Raw genomic sequence first — 21,118 nt, 5'->3', positions numbered from 1 at the left:
CCTTAAGATCGGGTGGTAAAAACTGCTGGTTGTTCTAAAAACAAATGGGCATTGTATGCTTGCCATTTTTGGAATGTTACCCTCGAAAAAAGGGAAGCTCCATCCAGCGATTAGGTTCAATTGGGAATTGAATTAATATACATTACCCATTTCAAATGTCTTGTAGAACTGAAGATAGTCTAAAAGTGTGGTTATACAATTCAACCGAAGCAAAGCACATTTAGTAGGACGTCTACATTACATTAAATCACAATACAGGGTATCATCGTACGCATTATCTGTCAATATTGAGATGTATAATCTGAAATGTGTACAGCATACATAGACATACAGAATATACACCGATCAGCCATAACATTATGACCACTGACAGGTGAAGTGAATAACACTGATAATCTCGTTATCATGGCACCTGTCAGTGGGTGGGATATATTAGGCAGCAAGTGAACATTTTGTCCTCAAAGTTGATGTGTTAGAAGCAGGAAAAATGGGCAAGCGCAAGGATCTGAGCGACTTTGACAAGGGCCAAATTGTGATAGCTAGACGACTGGGTCAGAGCATCTCCAAAACTGCAGCTCTTGTGGGGTGTTCCCGGTCTGCAGTGGTCAGTACCTATCAAAAGTGATCCAAGGAAGGAAAAGCGGTGAACCGGCAACAGGGTCATGGGCGGCCAGGACTCACTGATGCACGTGGGGAGCGAAAGCTGGCCCGTGTGGTCCGATCCAACAGACGAGCTACTGTAGCTCAAATTGCTGAAAAAGTGAATGCTGGTTCTGTTAGAAAGCTGTCAGAACACACAGTGCATCGCAGTTTGTTGCTTATGGGGCTGCGTAGCCACAGACCAGTTGCTGACCCCTGTCCACTGCCGAAAGCACCTACAATGGGCATGTGAGCACCAAAACTTCTTTCCATTGCTCCGTGGTCCAGGTGGCCTGGTCTGATGAATCACGTTTTCTTTTACATCACGTGGCCGGCTGCGTGTGCGTTGCTTACCTGGAGAATACATGGCACCAGGATGCACTATGGGAAGAAGGCAAGCCGGCAGAAGCAGTGTGATACTTTGGGCAATGTTCTGCTGGGAAACCTTGGGTCCTGCCATTCATGTGGATGTTACTTTGACACGTACCACCTACCTAAGCATTGTTGCAGACCATGTACACCCTTTCATGGACACAGTATTCCCTGATGGCATTGGCCTCTTTCAGCAGAATAATGCACCCTGCCACAAAGCAAAAATGGTTCAGGAATGGTTTGAGGAAGACAACAACGAGTTCAAGGTGTTGACTTGGCCTCCAAATTCCCCAGATCTCAATCCAGTCGAGCATCTGTGGGATGTGCTGGACAAACAAGTCCGATCCATGGAGACCCCACCTTGCAACTTACAGGACTTAAAAGATCTGCTGCTAACGTCTTGATGCCAGATACCACAGCACACCTTCTAGGTCTAGTGGAGTCGCCTTGACGGGTCAGGGCTGTTTTGGCGGCAAAACGGGGACCTACACAATATTAGGCAGGTGGTCATAATGTTATGGCTGATCGGTGTATATATTATATAATATAGTACTTCAAAAGTGTCAGTATCTTCGGTGCTCTTCACAATTTCAAAATACTATTTTACACCTAATAATTGCATAGTGCTGTCCACTACAGTAAAGTTCAGACTTCAAATACTTTTTTCATACTTGGTAGAAGAAGTGTACCAGCTACACACTTTATTTTCCTTGACCACAGTAGTCTGAACTGTTTTCATTATAACTCATTATTAACTAGGGCTGGGTAAAAATATAGTTTTTACGATTAATTGGGATATTGATTCTTAAAATCCTGAGATCAATCTTATTAATCTATGCACTCTCATTTTCCCTGTCCAAACATACAGTGAGGGAAAAAAGTATTTGATCCCCTGCTGATTTTGTACATTTGCCCACTGACAAAGAAATGATCAGTCTATAATTTTAATGGTAGGTGTATTTTAACAGTGAGAGACAGAACAACAACAAAAAAATCCAGAAAAACGCATTTCAAAAAAGTTATACATTGATTTGCATGTTAATGAGGGAAATAAGTATTTGATCCCCTATCAATCAGCAAGATTTCTGGCTCCCAGGTGTCTTTTATACAGGTAACGAGCTCAGATTAGGAGCACTCTCTTAAAGGTAGTGCTCCTTATCTCAGCTCGTTACCTGTATAAAAGACACCTGTCCACAGAAGCAATCAATCAATCAGATTCCAAACTCTCCACCATGGCCAAGACCAAGGAGCTGTCCAAGGATGTCAGGGACAAGACTGTAGACCTACACAAGGCTGGAATGGGCTACAAGACCATCGCCAAGCAGCTTGGTGAGAAGGTGACAACAGTTGGTGCGATTATTCGCAAATGGAAGAAACACAAAATAACTGTCAGTATCCCTCGGTCTGGGGCTCCATGCAAGATCTCACCTCGTGGAGTTTCAATGATCATGAGAATGGTGAGGAATCAGCCGAGAACTACACAGGAGGATCTTGTTAATGATCTCAAGCCAGCTGGGACCATAGTCACCAAGAAAACAACACTACGCCGTGGTAACACACTACGCCGTGAAGGACTGAAATCCTGCAGCGCCTGCAAGGTCCCCCTGCTCAAGAAAGCTCATGTACCGGCGAATCTGAATGATTCAGAGGAGAACTGGGTGAAAGTGTTTTGGTCAGATGAGACCAAAATCGAGCTCTTTGGCATCAACTCAACTCGCCGTGTTTGGAGGAGGGGGAATGCTGCCTGTGACCCCAAGAACACCATCCCCACCATCAAACATGGAGGTGCAAACATTATGCTTTGGGGGTGTTTTTCTGCTAACGGGACAGGACAACTGCACCGCATCAAAGGGACGATGGACGGGGCCATGTACCGTCAAATCTTGGGTGAGAACCTCCTTCCCTCAGCCAGGGCATTGAAAATGGGTCGTGGATGGGTATTCCAGCATGACAATGACCCAAAACACACAGCCAAGGCAACAAAGGAGTGGCTCAAGAAGAAGCACATTAAGGTCCTGGAGTGGCCTAGCCAGTCTCCAGACCTTAATCCCATTGAAAATCTGTGGAGGGAACTGAAGCAAACGTCAGCCTCGCAACCTTAATGACTTGGAGAGGATCTGCATAGAGGAGTGGGACAAAATCCCTCCAGAGATGTGTGCAAACCTGGTGGCCAACTACAAGAAACGTCTGACCTCTGTGATTGCCAACAACGGTTTTGCCACCAAGTACTAAGTCGAAGGGGTCAAATACTTATTTCCCTCATTAACATGCAAATCAACTTTTTTGAAATGCGTTTTTCTGGATTTGTTGTTATTCTGTCTCTCACTGTTAAAATACACCTACCATTAAAATTATAGACTGATAATTTCTTTGTCAGCAGGGGATCAAATACTTTTTTCCCTCACTGTATGCATGAAGGAAACAACAACAAAAATAAACATGTTCCGCCCCCACTCTCTTTCACCACAGCTAAACCGGATCCTCAAGCACCCCCGACAATAACATTAATCTTTATCTACCATGTTATATAAGTTAGAGGGTTCCCTAAATATTTATCACTATTCACAAATTAAATTGAAATCGAAATAAAATTGAATCAAAATAGAATAGAATAGAATCAGGACCTTGCGACTCTAAATCAAATCAAATCGGGAAATCATTGCCGATACCAATCCCTATTAATAACCTATACTAGATGTAAGATAGACATGTGGTGTGATAAACATGACAATGAGTGAAATTAAAAAAACAAAACCAAGCAAAAAGCAGTCATCGAAGCTATTTTTGGTGCTTGTATTTTCTTTTGCATTGCAGAGAAGCAGTGTTTCCTTTGAAACAGTACAGTTGGAGTCTCCAGGGGTGTGGTTTGAGTGATTATGCAACTTGAAAAATCTGCCAATTTTCAGATGATACCTTAATGGTTTGCTTGATTAATAATATTTATAAAGCGATTTTCAAGAAACTCTCTATAAGCACTGTACAATCAGGTATAAAACAATTGATAGAGTACAAATAAATAACATTAAAATGATTTCACCAGGAGCTATCCAAAATGATCTTAAAGTCATTAATGTTTTCCCACAAAAGAAATCAAGTTCAACCTGTATGTTCATAACCACTCTACAAACAATTACATCTAACCCCATAAGATACAAAATTGAAGAAAAACAAGTTTGGAAGGACAATATGTTACTTTTCTTGATTATTTCTTATAGTGGTGGGTGATAGTAGATTGTATTTTTTTTTCTTTTTAAATCTAAGTAATCTTAGAATAAACATCACTCATATCAGAGCAGGAACTAAATTTAGTAGCCTACAATAAAAATGAACTCATCAGAAACAAAGGAATTCACTGATCCTTTTAGTAAATCTCATTTATAACTGCACCAATTTAACAGAAAAATGTAATAAGATGTCTATTCATGTAACTAGAATCATTACTACTACTGTCTAGGATGAATCTGTGATCAGCAAAAATGTTTAATGTTATCACTGATAAATAACGTAGAGTTTAATACTGTAAACATTATTTACTGAACTGTTTATTAAATGATTGTTATTATTATTACGTAGCAGCTGCAGGACAAGCCTCTCTCCATCAGTATGGGATTGCAGTACAAATATCATTGTTGTGTGATGTAATACAAACAAAGCGTTCTGAATTAGGAAGTCCAATTGTAACGGAATTTAACAAGTTTTTAATGAGTTCGGGTGCATCTTAGCTCATCAAAATTCTAAGTAATAATATTAATCCGTTACTAGGACTCAGCAGTTAACATTTCCACCAACCCTCATTAATATTTCCAACGCACTTTAACTAAGCTATACAATAGGAGTGTCTAACGTTAGTTTTCCACACAGATTAAACATCATTAACCCCACTTTCAGCATATACATCACACCAAACCGATATATAGACATACAATTACATGAAATTCATTGTTTTCTCAAAGCATAAAATGTATCATTCTTATATTGCACTTTTGCCCTCAAAACGTGTACTATAGTATTCCTTTGTTTCTCACAATTACTGCAGCAACTAAGACTTCGTCAGACAATATAGCATAAAACTGCTTACTGCCCGATTGGAACTACTATAGCACACAGTCATTATCCCTGCAATGCATTGCTCTTCAACACCCCATATAATAATCCACACTATTTCATGTGCAAATATGCGTTGTACAAAAAGAGGCAAATCAATAAATATATTGTGCAAAAATACGCATTGTGCAAAAAGAGGCAAGCAATAACGAGCATAGATCATAATGTGCAAATAAAGCAATGTGCAAAATAGTCTAATAACTCAGTAGAACTTTCACATAAGAGGAAAAAAAAGACAACCTGACGGGTAAATATATGAAGTCCCAATGTCTCAATGAAAGCTCCTTGAAGTTGCCCCCCCAACTAACAGCACAAATGATAAATTGCATATCATTCGCTTGTGCTACCTTTGTGCCGGTGAAATAAACGTTTGTGCTGCTTTGGTTTTGAAGATACAAACTTTTTTTTTTTTTTCCTTCAGGGAGTGACATCATTCAGCCCCCCCACAATAACAGAATCAAACCAAACACCTCTCTTTCTTGCAGATTAAATCAATGTTTCAGCTGCTATAGTTTTAACCTTTTTCATGACAGCTACGGTACACAATGGTGTATTGACAATCTACTAAAACACAGTTTCTAGATGAAGAAATAAAGATACAAAAAGAAAAGGCTTTCCTATTCAAATTAGATTTTAACTTGAAATGATTGTGAAGCAAATAAGAACAGTGTAACTTATGGGGCTACTTCTTCAACACATCATTTAAAAAAAAAAAAAAAAAAAAAAAAAATCAAATCATCATTTTAAATACAAACGGGTGACAAATTAAAGGAAAAACCAACATAAAGTGTCTCAGAACAGAACAGCTTCAATGTGCCTTGGCATAGATTCTACATGTCTCTGAAACTCTACTGGGGGATGGAACATCATTCTTCCAAAAGATACAGATGATGGTGGTGGAGAGCGCTGTTCAATTGGGTTGAGATCTGGTGACTGCGAAGGCCATAGCATATGATTTACATCATTTTCATACTCATCAAACCATTCAGTAAGCCCTTGTGCCCTGTGGCTGGGGGCATTGTCATCCTGGAAGAGACCACTCCCATCAGGATAGAAATGTTTCACCATAGGATAAAGGTGATCACTCAGAATAACTTTGTAATGATTTGCATGGACCCTTCCCTCAAAGGGGACAAGTGGACACAAACCATGCCAGGAAAATGTCCCCCACAGCATAACAGAGCCTCCAGACCCCCGCAAGTATCACAGTCATCGAATGAGCGCTTTTGACTACAATTTGCAACCCTATTTACTTTTACTAATGTCTTTCCCATAGATGCAGATGTAACTTTAGTCACTGTTCCTATTGAAATACTAGCCAGTTGAGCAGTCTGTCAATGAAGCTCCTGCCATTCGTGCCCCAATAATGACCGCTCTCTCAAAGTCACTAAGGCTAGATCCTTTCCTCTTGCCACCTTGATCCAAAATTGAGGTGAACTGGGCCTGCTCAGTATTTGTATACATGCCACAGAACATGATAGGATGTTAATTGCTTAATTGTATCATGCAGTACACCTGTTTGGAGGCCTCTGCATTTGTTATGTTCCTCCATTGATTTATTCAGGGTTTTCCTTTAATTTGTCACCCGTCTGAATTTACTGAGGTGTAACCACTTAAATAACAACCACATGACTTCCATTTTCCACATTATAAGATTTTCTTTGCAGACATCCTGCTTTCTGCAAGCTTTTGGAAGTTGGAAGTGAATACTTATGTACATGTGCTTTTTTTGATTATTTTTTTTAATACATTTGCAAAGATTTCAAACTTCTTTCACGTTGTCATTATGGGGTATTGTATGTAAAACGTTGAGGAAAATAATGAATTTAATCCATTTTGGAGTAAGGCTGTAACATAACAAAATGTGGAAAAATTGAAGCGCTGTGAATACTTTCCGGATGCACTGTACTTTGTTTAAATTTCATCTGGTCCAAATGCATACTGATATAACAGTATCAATTGAGGGGCTTTTCATGACGGTTTCGAACTCGGTTATATCCAACAACTTTTATTTAAGTAATGGGCAGTATGCAAATTAAATATTTTAATTTAGATATGTGGGACATCTGAAGTGTGGAACGCTTGCAGGGGTTTCCAAGCAGTTGACCCAACTCATCATTGCGGGTGCAACAACAAATCGGTTTTTTTTTTAATTATTATTACTGCAGTACACAACTATCACAGGGACTAAACACACATTCATACTTAAAAAGTAATCTGTAATGTGTTGCTCAGATGACATGGTTAACTCATTCAGTAATGTGTTGTTTAAGGACAAAGTTCGCACTGCTGCTTCCACCTTGATTTCCCTTTTGCTGAATGCTGGTACCTCAAAATTTAGCAGACACTCTCATCCAGGGCGACTTACATTTGTACCCATTTATACAGCTGGGCATTTTAATGGAGCAATCTAAGTGAAGGGTACCTGGCCCCACCTGGGATTTGAACCCACTACCTTCCAGTTCTGAGTCCAGAGCCCTAACCACTAGTCCATTCAGTTGTAAAGGTGATATTCTCATGTACATTTTTAGTTACATATGCTGTCCCAACTGAAAAAATAAATAAAAATAAATAAATAAATAAATAACCCTTTATTGGATTTTATAGTCTGTCTCATTTGTGTCTACACATTTGCCCACTCTAGATCTAATTTCTTTTTATTTATAGTTTTACACGATTTAGGCTAGTCCATTATTGGCCATAAAATTTCCTATTGTATGACATTCTTATTCATACAGAACAATTGTTTTTAGACAAAGTGTAACTACCACTTATATTCCTTATTACGTGAGATTACTTGTTTACTAAAAAAAAAATATATATATATATAGGTCTTCTATGTGAAACTTGAACATGATCATTTCTCTCATTGTAGACACTTTTCTATTGAGTATCTTAATCAGAAACTCTTCCTATTATTATGCTATGTTGCTTTATATTGCATTAATTTACTGAACAAAGCATGGGTTAATTATCTGTTTCACAATGTTAAATGTCACACCATAGGAAACCAGATACATTTGAATGATATAGGCCTAATCATGATTTGTGATGTCAAAAAGTCTGAAAAACAATACTGTAGACAATGGGAATCATTTTTAAACAAAACCGAGCTTAACATTTTTCAAAATCAACATGTTGAACAGAAAAGTAGATATGGATGGTAGCAGCCATTTAACAGCCATAATTTTCTGAACTCCACTCTTCTTTATAGATAATTATTCTAATATAATTATTATTGTATAGGTAATTTGTTTTAACATACTTTTCATTAATACTAATATGTGAAATTATGTATTGGTAAGAATTTTAACATTCTTTATAGCTCTAATTCTCTTATAAAGAATTTGTACTTGTATTTGGGTGAAGTTGATCTAAGAACAGTATGATGACACAAGGAACAGTGTGTGTTTTGGGAGAAAGGAATCATATGGTACATGTGCAGCGGGGGGAAATTGTATTTCTCTATTGCAATAGATTTTTTGTTATCTCCAGTTAACATTTCAGTGCTGAATTAGTAGCACCCCTCTACCCCCTAATAATGTGGTCCTCAGAGCAAACAACTTCACGCAATATAGATGAATCTGCTCTAATTACACATCCTTAAAAATGTTTTAGAAAATGAAGCTAAAAGATGTAAAATAATCAATGGATTTAAACTGTCAATGTTATATCTAAGACTTGCATAATACTTTTCTATGCAATGAAGATTGGAGTGAAAGTTTGAAAATGGTGTAAATGTGCTTGGCTTTGTGTTTATTTTTGCTTTACCACGTTATATCCAAATTTGCAATATATCTGGGTAGAGGTGTAGTTACACAATGTACTATAGTGTGGAATCTTCACATGAAGCAGAGATTACACCCCTAAAGGCCGATTTATACTTCTGCGTAGGTACGCGGTTTCTTGGGAACAATGGGAGCGGGTAACTTCAACCAACGGAGAGAAAACCTTTGCAAATGTTTTAAAACAAACATACACAGGGACAATCCAAGACTTAAAAGAGCTGTTCAACAAAAAGCTAGAAGCTTTAGCCATACATCAATTCAACTGGATCCACCAAACAGAACAGTTTTGTGACCTAAAACAAAATCAAACTGAATCTGAAGCTGTTCTTCACACAGATTTTTCGGAAAACTATGCCTGCAAGATGAGTACATAAATACAAGCTTATCTAACGAAAATCACTTAATTTAAAAATGTAATATGAATTTATGTGTACACAACATTCTTAATGTTTGAACAATTGCAATAGATATTCTTATTTTTTGTATTTTAAAATTGGCCTGTTGAAAATGCTTATACGTCACTAACCCATGTACACTCACCTAAAGGATTATTAGGAACACCTGTTCAATTTCTCATTAATGCAATTATCTAACCAACCAATCACATGGCAGTTGCTTCAATGCATTTAGGGGTGTGGTCCTGGTCAAGACAATCTCCTGAACTCCAAACTGAATGTCTGAATGGGAAAGAAAGGTGATTTAAGCAATTTTGAGCGTGGCATGGTTGTTGGTGCCAGACGGGCCGGTCTGAGTATTTCACAATCTGCTCAGTTACTGGGATTTTCACGCACAACCATTTCTAGGGTTTACAAAGAATGGTGTGAAAAGGGAAAAACATCCAGTATGCGGCAGTCCTGTGGGCGAAAATGCCTTGTTGATGCTAGAGGTCAGAGGAGAATGGGCCGACTGATTCAAGCTGATAGAAGAGCAACTTTGACTGAAATAACCACTCGTTACAACCGAGGTATGCAGCAAAGCATTTGTGAAGCCACAACACGTACAACCTTGAGGCGGATGGGCTACAACAGCAGAAGACCCCACCGGGTACCACTCATCTCCACTACAAATAGGAAAAAGAGGCTACAATTTGCACAAGCTCACCAAAATTGGACAGTTGAAGACTGGAAAAATGTTGCCTGGTCTGATGAGTCTCGATTTCTGTTGAGACATTCAGATGGTAGAGTCAGAATTTGGCGTAAACAGAATGAGAACATGGATCCATCATGCCTTGTTACCACTGTGCAGGCTGCTGGTGGTGGTGGTGGTGGTGTAATGGTGTGGGGGATGTTTTCTTGGCACACTTTAGGCCCTTTAGTGCCAATTGGGCATCGTTTAAATGCCACGGCCTACCTGAGCATTGTTTCTGACCATGTCCATCCCTTTATGACCACCATGTACCCATCCTCTGATGGCTACTTCCAGCAGGATAATGCACCATGTCACAAAGGTCGAATCATTTCAAATTGGTTTCTTGAACATGACAATGAGTTCACTGTACTAAACTGGCCCCCACAGTCACCAGATCTCAACCCAATAGAGCATCTTTGGGATGTGGTGGAACGGGAGCTTCGTGCCCTGGATGTGCATCCCACAAATCTCCATCAACTGCAAGATGCTATCCTATCAATATGGGCCAACATTTCTAAAGAATGCTTTCAGCACCTTGTTGAATCAATGCCACGTAGAATTAAGGCAGTTCTGAAGGCGAAAGGGGGTCAAACACAGTATTAGTATGGTGTTCCTAATAATCCTTTAGGTGAGTGTATGTTCTAGTGTTAAGTGTCTAGCCAACTATAGCAAGACAATAGAGATCTGCACATACATGATGCAATGTGTATGTGTGTGTGCGTATAGTTCATGTAATAATAATAAAATAACATGTCATTAACAGTGTTAATTTACATCCATACAATCGTAGGTGCATCATAGAAATTGGGTTTCGTTTTCAGTAGATGGCGATGTGTTAATGCGACACTGCACCCTATGGACGCTTCACTCTAAAGGTGCAAGTATGTTGGCAGACAACTGTGCGACCGTTTGCGTACGACGCCCAACGCGTGTATGCAGAGACGCAGACGCAGAAGTATAAACCAGCCTTAACAAGCACTCATGCTCCGCACCCCTCTCATTTTTGCCAAGGCTAAACCCCATCTGCAAGCACCCCCCCACTCGCCAGGGGTGGCGGCAGGGTATGGCTTGGTTGGGCTACAGCCACACCTTAGCCCCACCATGCAACAACCAAGAATATCACCGAGCAGAATAAGCGCCAACCAGTTCCATTTGCGTCACTGCTGCGTGAAATCGGCGGGCGTTACCACGCAGTGTAGTCTGAGCCAAATTAGTTAACGTTAGCTAACGCTAGCTAGCCAAGTAATTTGGGAAATTGTAAAATTGCTAACATTATTATGGATCGATCCAACCACAACAACCTGCGGATTGTGCTCCTTTGAAAACGTAAATGGTGAGTCTGAATATAATTTAAATAATAGGGTCGATTTGGAAACTGTGCTGACTGTCGCGTTTTGTGTGGACTAGGCGGCCACCTGTAGCTCTATCTCTCTCTCTGTCTCTTACTTTCTCTCTGTGTGTGAGGAGTGTGACGCGTGACGTGCAAGTCGTTGGGTTTGTAGCGGACAGGTTTGCCTTACAACGTTAACGAGTTGAAATAGCACGAATAATATTGCCTAAACTCAGTAGTAGTGAATTTTGCTTAGGAATAAAGGAGTCAGTGCAATCATCTATCCCAGCATCGGTTTTCAAACTGTGGTACGCGTATCCAAAAAAAGCACACACACGCAGACATTTCAGAGCTTTCAGACAGCAACATCTCAACTGTATTTTTTTTTCTACCAATGAAAAACTCGTTTCCAAGAAGATTATACATTTTATTTGATTAAGAAATATAATAAATATAATGTATTATGTCCCTTAAGTAGTTTAGTAGTGAAGAATTACACTTGCTGCATTTAAAAATGTTTTATTATTGTACACTCAAGTCGTAGTTGAGTGGGCATTTAAATCAGGGCATTTTTTTTACATTTGGATCTTTACTAATTCCTATGGAGTTATTTGTACAAGTCTTTTATTTGTAGATTCGTATTTCTGTATACCTGTTTGTTTATATTATTTATTTTGAATCGTATTTATGTTGTAAATCAAGTGCGTGGATTACAAACATTGGGCGTGTATGTACATGGTGACGCACTAATATGATTCCAGAATTATTTTCTAATGTTTCCTTGCTAATCCTGTTCTAAAAACAACAGCAGCCGCCTTTATTACTTGTAAATGTGACACGAAAATCTATAAATAAAAGTAATACAATGCGTGGTGCTGTCATGTGTTTATTTTATGTTTACACCTTTATGCATTTTTTTGAGAAATAAAGCGGTTCTACAAAATAATAATAATAATAATAATAATAATAATAATAAATCTACAAATGGAAAGCGTGAAATACTGTCTTGAGTCTCCGTTCTAGCAGAGCCAGCGCATCCGCCATGACTGAGCGTGTGTGAGAGTGAGGGTCAGTCAGGTGAGTGGCAGCTCTGCCCTCAGGCCACAGCTGACCACACCTCTGTGTGCCTCTCAGGCACCCACAGCTTTATTTACATATCTACACATTCTACAGCTAACCGTTATATCTCAGAAATAAGTAAAGAACCCAAAGTGTGTTATTACTGGAATTGCATTAATTATTTGTAGTTTATTTTCATCAATAATCTAAAAAGGGTAATGTTTAAAAAACTTTCCAATAAATTAATTCCCAAATTTGTTATTCAATTTTCACAATTTTCCAGAATTTGGACTTATTATTTTGTCATTTATTTTTCATTGATCTATTTTATTTGTTATTTATTTTAATACATTATTTTAGTTCATACATTTTTTCTAATAATAAAGTTCAAACTGTTGCAATTTTACATTTGGTGCTATGTATTTTATACACTTGATTAAAAAAGAAAAAAGAAATAAATCGGCTGATTAATTGGAAATCGTCTTTTTTCCCCCACCCTAATTATTGTTATCGGTATCGGTTTTGAAAATCCACTATCGGTCGACCTCTAGTGATTTACTAATACTCGTGTTATGTTGTTATGGGATATATACACAGTACATACACATTTGCATTTCCTGATTAAGGACCTCAAAACTACGGATTTATTAACATCAACACAAATTATTAGGAAATACATTCACTCTCTCTTCTTCATTCCTTCTCCTGCCTTACTTTGATAAATGAGGAAGACGATTGGCTGAATACAAAAAAATGACTGATAAGTATCTTCTGCAAGTGACTGCCCACAAAGACTGGAATACTGTGTACAGTTCTGGGCTCCACACTTCAAGAAAGATTTCGCTGCTCTAGAGGCAGTTCAGAGAGAGCAACCAGACTTATTCCAGGTCTGAAGGGAATGTCCTACTGAGAGACTGAGGGAACTGAACCTTTTCATCCTGGAACAGAGGAGACCACGTGAGGACTTGATTCAAGTCTTCAAAATCCTGAAAGTCATTGACCACATCAAACCAGAGGAGCTTTTCCAGATCACCAGGGACACACGGTCCCGGGGACACAAATGGAAATTGGGGTTCAAGGCATTCAAGACAGAAAACAGGAGACACTTCTTCACTCAGAGAGTTGTCACAATCTGGAACAAACTCCCAGCGATGTGGTTGAAGCTGAAAATTTAGGAACATTAAAAAATAGACTGGATAGGATCCATGTACCATTTGGTTATTCATGGACACCAAACGTACACAATGGGTTGAATGGACACCTCTCATTTGTAAACTTTATTATGTTCTTAATTAGACAGCCCTTAAAGCACTGATATTGAAGTTAGAACAATGGGATGGAACTGGATTTGTAAGAATTGATCCGCAGAAGGAATTTAATTGAAGGAATTAATGTACAAAGGGAACTGATTTGGGGATTTAATTGAATTGGAGATTAACTGCAATTTTTTTTAATGAATTGGTCTAGAGAAGAAATTAATGTGTAGCGTGAACTGTATTGGAGTTTAATTAATGGAACTGACATGTACCCTACCTTGAATGCTGTCTGTCCTATGCTTCATTATACTTTAATGGCAAGGAATAACACCTTAATCAAACAGTAACCGAAGATGCATTAAATACATCAACTGTAAAGTTGGCGATATCAAAGATTTCATTATTTTGCAGCTTGTTAGAACTCAAATAGAATGATAACATACAGTACAGACAAAGCTTTCCAGACTTAGGGAACAGTGTGGAGTAGTTAGGGCTCTGGACAGAGGGTTGTGGGTTCAGTCCCTGGCTGTTGCACCCTTGAGGAAGGTACTTTAGATTGTCGGCCTGGAAAGGGTATCTTCAATTAAATATAATAATAAAATACATCTTAAACTCTGCAACTGTACTGCCATAGAAAAAACATTGGTCTAATACTGCACTAACTGACCTCTTGCAGAATGTGAAGAGCAATTAACCATTACAAAGTTACAAGTTGATAAAACGTAGACCCACAATGTCTCTTGAACTGCTACCATTAATACCATTGATGACTACTGGTAAAATAAATACTTGGTCCTTTAGTTACAAAATATAACTCAGTGTTGTGGCTATTTTCTTGGCCACTCCTACTTTACATTATACTAGTGAGATCGATGCAGTGGAAAGTGACTATAACACAATAAATCTGTATAAGTAACTATAGCAACAGTAACAGCTGATTCTTCCAGCAAGGGCGATTGCCACATAATAAAGTGAGTATATAGAATAGTATAATCGGTTGCCTGAATACAAATGCACGACCAAAAAATAATTATAAATCATAGTGTGATTTATTGTGCGATAATTATATATTTTTTTCCTGTGGGAATAATCTGCTGATCTGGAACGGGGGTATAGTTGGCCATCTTTATCCGCGTTAAAAAAAATAAACACCTACAAACTACTTAGTATCGCACCTTGCGCCTGAGTATCAAAAGCAACTTCCCTCAATTTCTTGAGTATCCAGTGCTGAATGCAGCGTTAATTCTGTACTGCAGAAGTGTCTGCATTAGAAAGACATTTCTTGAATCACTGCAATCATACACACACCAATGTGTCTAGAATTATTGAGAAGAATCATTCTGCTCTAAAAGTTATTTAAGTTATTGGTGCTGCTTGCTGTGTTGATTTCTCCCGATCTATATCCAGAACGTGGTAAACCTAATGATCCCAGAAATCACTTGAGAAAATTCATGAGTCTTAAGATCGATATAAGCATTGAGTTGGAATATTATTGTTTATTATGGTCATTCTATTAAGCGTTGGCTAATACATAAACTTCAGCACACCATAAACCATACACTTCCACGTTGATAAATAATTTGGCTATCTAACATTGGTGTTCATTATCCAACTCGTTTTTATAATTTTTTATAAATAGTAATTATAAAACACGTTGTACAGTGGTTTAAATTCAGAAAAGCAATAACAAGGAATATAATTTTATAGAACACTGTCCCACACAAACTGAGCAGTAAACGTAAAGTTCGCTAGTGCTGTGAAAATGAAACTTAAAAAATAGCACAACTGCGTTTAACTTGTCATGATAAACTATCTGTAACACACTGCAAACAAAACATTTTTATTATATACATTATTTTGAGCGCCTTTCAACAACCTCAAGAATATACAACAAAACAATACTAGCAGAGGTTCCCAGGAAACGGAACTACATATACATTGAAACAAACTACTAAAATAAAATGCTTACAAAAATTTAACATTTGTATCGCTTATCACGTTTAATAAAACTTGTCATATTTAAATATTTGGATAGATTAATGTAATTATGTAAGTGTATATAAACATATATATATATATATATATATATATGCGATATAATACACACAAATATATATGCAAACATTTAAAATATCGTTTCAAACAAAGAGAGGCGCTGCTAGGCCTACGTTAACGGGCCTACAAAACAAAACATCACGTAAAAATATTTTTTAAACCACTTTAAGTCGCTGCCGTCACGGTGAAACTTGGATATATGACACAGTAGATACTGCAGAGTAGATTACGCATAAAGTCCCCCAGAAAAAATTAAATACTACGTAATTACAAACTGCTAATACCGGCCTGCCAGACCTTGTATTTCCCGACCTCAGTTAGCAGCAGCGACGGGCTTATCTTGCACAATAGCCTGGCTTACTCTTCCACTCGAGCTCAAGGCTGCAAAGAAGTTCCGCTTACCTTCAGCTGCTATTTGCTGGATCTGATATTCACTCCGGATAGAGAGTATGGAAATTCCTATTTCAATCCGTTGGGCTCCTTACAGACTGTTTTTCGCGTTTTTTAACGGTACTGTCTGTTTTTGTTTCCGTATTTAATTTTGTATGAATCCCTGATACATAAAAATGTAGTTTATCTATAGCAAAAAATAGCAGTAAAGAGCTGCTGGGGCTTTTACTTTAATCAGCAGCAGACTCTCCTTACAGCACCACTACAGGCACTTGGGGGACATGACAACAACCGACTGCACAACAACAACCTCTCCTACCATATTGGAAATTTTAAGTTTGTTTTATATTGAAAAGAAAGAATGTTTAGATATATAAACGTATTAGGGATTTAAAATATGGTCATATTTTAAATGTTCCTGTGTTATGGTCCGCTTCGAATTGCACGATTACAACTTAAATAATCAAATGAAGTATATGTTCCCTATGGAGCTTGCATTATGGGTGCTGTTTTAAACTGAAGTCTTCTCATAGTTCTCCCATAAAATATTAAATAAAAGTATTAGGTTAGATTTTTTTAAATTAAAATACCCATACTTATTTGATTGTAAGCCATATAATATATTACATTTAGTATTTTCATGATACGTTTTTTTGTTCTTGACATCTAAACACAAAATCAGTTTTTTATGATAGTTACATTTCAGAATGAATTCATTTTTCTTTATGCTGTTTACACATTGTAATGGGTACCAGGCTACTCTGACCATGTTAATTACAAAATTTAAGAAAAAGTTCAACATTAATTTTGTATACGTATTTAATGGTTAATTTGTTTTTAATATTTACTAGACAGCTAGTTGTCTCTTCACATAGTATCATCCAGACAGGAATACTCTTCTCAAATTAAGTCCCCCAAGTGGTGTATAATAGTATGTCTGTCTACAACCTGAGTTTTGAATGGGAAACAATTCAGGCTGTTGTTTACCTCCAAGTAATTCAAATGCTTAGACATCCCATCTTATATCAGGTGCAACCAATCTTGAGTAGGATAACTTAAATATTAAGTGAAATAAGTTATTATGTGGGATTGTTTTTGGGACCATTTTAATACCACATTTTTAATTCACCCTGGATAAGGGCTTCAGCTAAGAAATAAAATAATTAAAAATAATAAAGTATAACTAAAGCATAATGTTTTGGAAGTCTTTGGAAGTTAGAACGTCACCATCAACATAAAAAGGATAAAGTGGTTAGAATGCCTACTCCATAGATCTTCAACTGGCTTTTTGAAAATCCTGTTTAGGGGTTATGAAAAAATGGACAAGTTTGGTGTAACTACAGGGATAATGTTGGGAGTTGGTTTGGCAGCAATATAGCATGGAGCTGCAGTTGCCTGTAAAAAGTTTGTTATGAGGCTTACTTGGTAAGATCTATTTTATACATGTCTCCAAACAAGATGAATAAAGATTACACAAGATGGTCACAAAGCCAATTATGTACATAGATGAAGCCACCAATATGATTTTTATTTATTTAAAGATTTAAGGAAAAATGCCATAACTTCTGCAAACATTTGGCTCTGTAACATTCTCATCTATTTGTGTTGAACGTTGTGCCCTAATTTGATTCCAGAATTAACATTGTCATTCCATAACCTCAAATATTTCACTATATAAAAGTTGAACAGTAAAACAAATCTCAACTGTTATTAATGCACTAGGGGTCAGGTCTTCTAGCAGTATGGCGAATTGGTATTTGCCTTCAAATAAGTTAGTGTTTCACTATGGGGCAGCTGTTTTGTGATGTCATACATAGTATTTAATAATACACACAAAGGAAAATAAAGTCACAATTTACTCATTTATTTTTTAAAATATTTATATAGTATTACGTGCGTCTTTCAACAGAATTATGTTGACTTTTTGGGGGGGCCTACAACTCAATAATTCACCCATTATATTTTAATTATCATCAGTTCCAATCAGTGTAATACTTGTAAAAAAAGGTAACACAATGAAGACATTACTCAGAAAACTCTACACAGAAAAAGTATTTTTGAGAGCTTGTGGTTTGTGTCAATGTGCAGTGAACTGCATACATTTTTCAGCAAGGTCTACAAAAAATAAAAATAAAATCACAACAATTTTTTTTGTTAGAATTATATGTTGTTTGTTTGCTTCACATCTTGTAGCTCTACACAAAACGTATTAAAGAATGATAAACTGTTCAATGTCTAAATTGGTCTCATTCAGTTTGCTTCCAGTAGTCTAGTGAGGAGTTTGTGTGACATCACTCTCAGCAGGTAGCTCACACCCATCCATCTGAAACAACTTTCTCTTGTTCACCACAGACATTATGAAATCAATTTAAAAATCAGTTAAAATGGGATGTTAGGGTTAAATAGCCTGATAGGAATAAGATAGAAATACTGGTAATAATATCTATCTATATCTATAGATATATATAGATAGAAATACTGGTAATAATATCTATCTATATCTATAGATATAGATAGATAGAAATACTGGTAATAATATCTATCTATCTATCTTATTCCTATCAGGCTATTTAACCCTAACATCCCATTTTAACTGATTTTTAAATTGATTTCATAATGTCTGTGGTGAACATATACATATATATATATATATATATATATATATATATATATATATTGTGTGTGTGTGGAAAACATCCGAGTAATCCTAAAACACACATGGAGACTAACAACAAAATAACAAAAAAAGGCTTATAATAAGATAAGTATTTATTTATTTATTTGTGTTACATTTTTTAAAGGATTCCACTATCAAACTCGAAATATTGTGTATTCCCCACAGTTCTCAACACTCAAATGTAGTTAAATTTACAGTTTTTAAATCAGGTAGAGTGCTATAACACAGTACATTTCACACAGCTGTTCTAAAATGCACTGATAATATCAAGCCTGGATCCCAGGCTACAAGGTAACAACAGGATAGGTGCTACAGGGCCTGATGAGTTAAATAAGTGTGTGGTAGACAAAGAGGAGTCTCTGCAAAGTTGGGTTCTAGCAGATGGACGGTTCTTCAATTGCCTGTGCTCCTTCCTTCACTGCTTTAACACACTTTGCCATGGTCTGTGATGCTCTACTGATTGGGTCTGTGGGAAAAAGAAACAAGTGTTAGAGGAAATAATTTAAAAAGGATCGACGTCTGATTTTGATCCCTGTAGAACAGGGGTGTCCAAACTACGGCCCGTGGGCCAGATGCGGCCCATTTAGAATTTATAAACGGCCTGTGACATGGTCTGTAAATTAAAGTTAAATGTGGCCCCCTTGAGAATTTTCCTCCCTAAGTGGTAAGGTTAGACTACAGCCTACAACAGAATCACTAGTGTCACTGCACAACCCAGTCTCACTAGAGCAACGTCAAAAGGCTAACGTTTAGGCATTGCTGTATTCTGACATATGATTGGTTCTCTATAGGAAGCAGGACATATTTGACGTGCCTGACTGGGTAATTTACTTCATGGAGGCGGGACTAAACACTGACAGTGCAGAAGGCTGGAATTCTGAATAAATTACCCAATCAGGCACTTCATATATGTCCTTCCTCCTAAAGGCAAGTAACCAGTCAGAGAGCCTGTGACATATTATTAGAAATATTATACACAAGAGATCCGTAAAAGATAATATTGGAGGTTTGGAAACGTTATGCAAGCAGGCAATCTGCTGGAAGATCTTCACCTTGAAACAGTGGAATATAAGTAAAACATAGTTTTATTTATTTACATTTTGCATTGAATAAATACTTGCATTAACAACTGTATGTACTGCATTTCCATTTTCGTTGTTCCAATGTACATTTCTATTACATAAAACACGATCAGATGTATATGTGCTAATATTATGTTGCATACCTACCTATATAACATATTATTATTATTATTATTATTATTATTATTAATAGGCTAATTGTTATATTTTCCAATTGTACTGCATGGCATAATCTTATATTTGAATATGATTTAAAAATACATAATAGAATAATTGCCCTGCTTACACATGCTAGATTGAAGAAATAGCATTATTAGTACTATTACGATGATGATGATGATGATGATGATGATGATGATGATAGGTAGATTTATGTAGCCTAATATTAGCACATATGTATCTATGTATTTAGATATTTATTTATTTATTCCATTGTGGTTTGAAGTGAAAACATTATCCAGGTTACATTTTCAGCAATTGATAGACATGCAGTGCGTTGACATGCTTCACAATTGCCAACAGAGCAGGTTCCTTCATTGAAGACCCCATACAAAGAGGATGCTCAGTTATTTGTGAGCAGACATTTTCTCTCACAACCCTGAACAAAAGTCGCCTGAGAATTTTTAAAAAAAAAGTTGACTGACTCCCATCTGTGACATTCAGCGACTGACAACGATCACATTTTCACCTGAATGACACACTTGGCACCAAGTCACAGCTTCACTGCTCACATTAGTTGTGACACCAGTGGGTCAATTACCCCAAGACAAGCCTTATGATTTGATCAGGCTATAAATGAGGATGAATCTTTTGCCTGTTTTTTAGTATTCTATAATGATTATGATGCTGTGATTAATAGGCTCTTAATTACATTACTATTTTGGCACTGTAATGTGGCATGCCAATATGGAAACAACTTTTTTTATGTAGGCCTATACGTACTCTTTATTTGATTTCATACTCGATTCACCTCATCTCAGATACAGTGTATACTGTTATTGTATCTGTGAGCAGGTTCTAAATGTTTTATATACATTCATTCAAGTGATTGTACATGAATATAATGAGTAATTATTTGCTTTGATTTGTATGCGGCCCCTGAAAATACTCAACCTTTCAGATCTGGCCCTTTGAAAAAAAAAGTTTATGACACCCCTGCTATAGAACAACTGGTAGGCAGCTATAATTCTGCCATTTGTCACACATTTCAAAACCACTCGATCATTTACCTACTGTTA

The 21,118-nt window shown here is 37.0% G+C and overlaps 2 protein-coding genes across 2 annotated transcripts in view; both read right to left on the bottom strand.

Annotated features, from left to right (window-relative positions):
• The window catches only part of ino80db (INO80 complex subunit Db), a 57,951-nt gene extending 41,528 nt beyond the window's left edge, over positions 1-16,423 (bottom strand). Inside the window, exon 1 of the mRNA XM_066688540.1 lies at positions 16,134-16,423. The gene's annotated coding sequence lies outside the window, so the exon portion shown is untranslated. The remainder of the gene's footprint in view (positions 1-16,133) is intronic.
• Positions 16,424-18,878: 2,455 nt separating this feature from the next.
• Positions 18,879-21,118, bottom strand: part of ndufs1 (NADH:ubiquinone oxidoreductase core subunit S1) — a 56,936-nt gene continuing 54,696 nt past the window's right edge. The window contains exon 19 of the mRNA XM_066688639.1: positions 18,879-19,264. Coding sequence (XP_066544736.1) covers positions 19,173-19,264 — 92 coding nt within the window. The 3' untranslated portion in view covers positions 18,879-19,172. The remainder of the gene's footprint in view (positions 19,265-21,118) is intronic.

The sequence above is a fragment of the Amia ocellicauda genome, chromosome 16 (genome assembly GCF_036373705.1).
Source record: "Amia ocellicauda isolate fAmiCal2 chromosome 16, fAmiCal2.hap1, whole genome shotgun sequence".
In the NCBI taxonomy this organism is placed as follows: Eukaryota; Metazoa; Chordata; class Actinopteri; order Amiiformes; family Amiidae; genus Amia; species Amia ocellicauda.
Note: the sequence above shows the minus strand (reverse complement) of the source record. Positions and strands in the feature narration are given on the sequence as shown.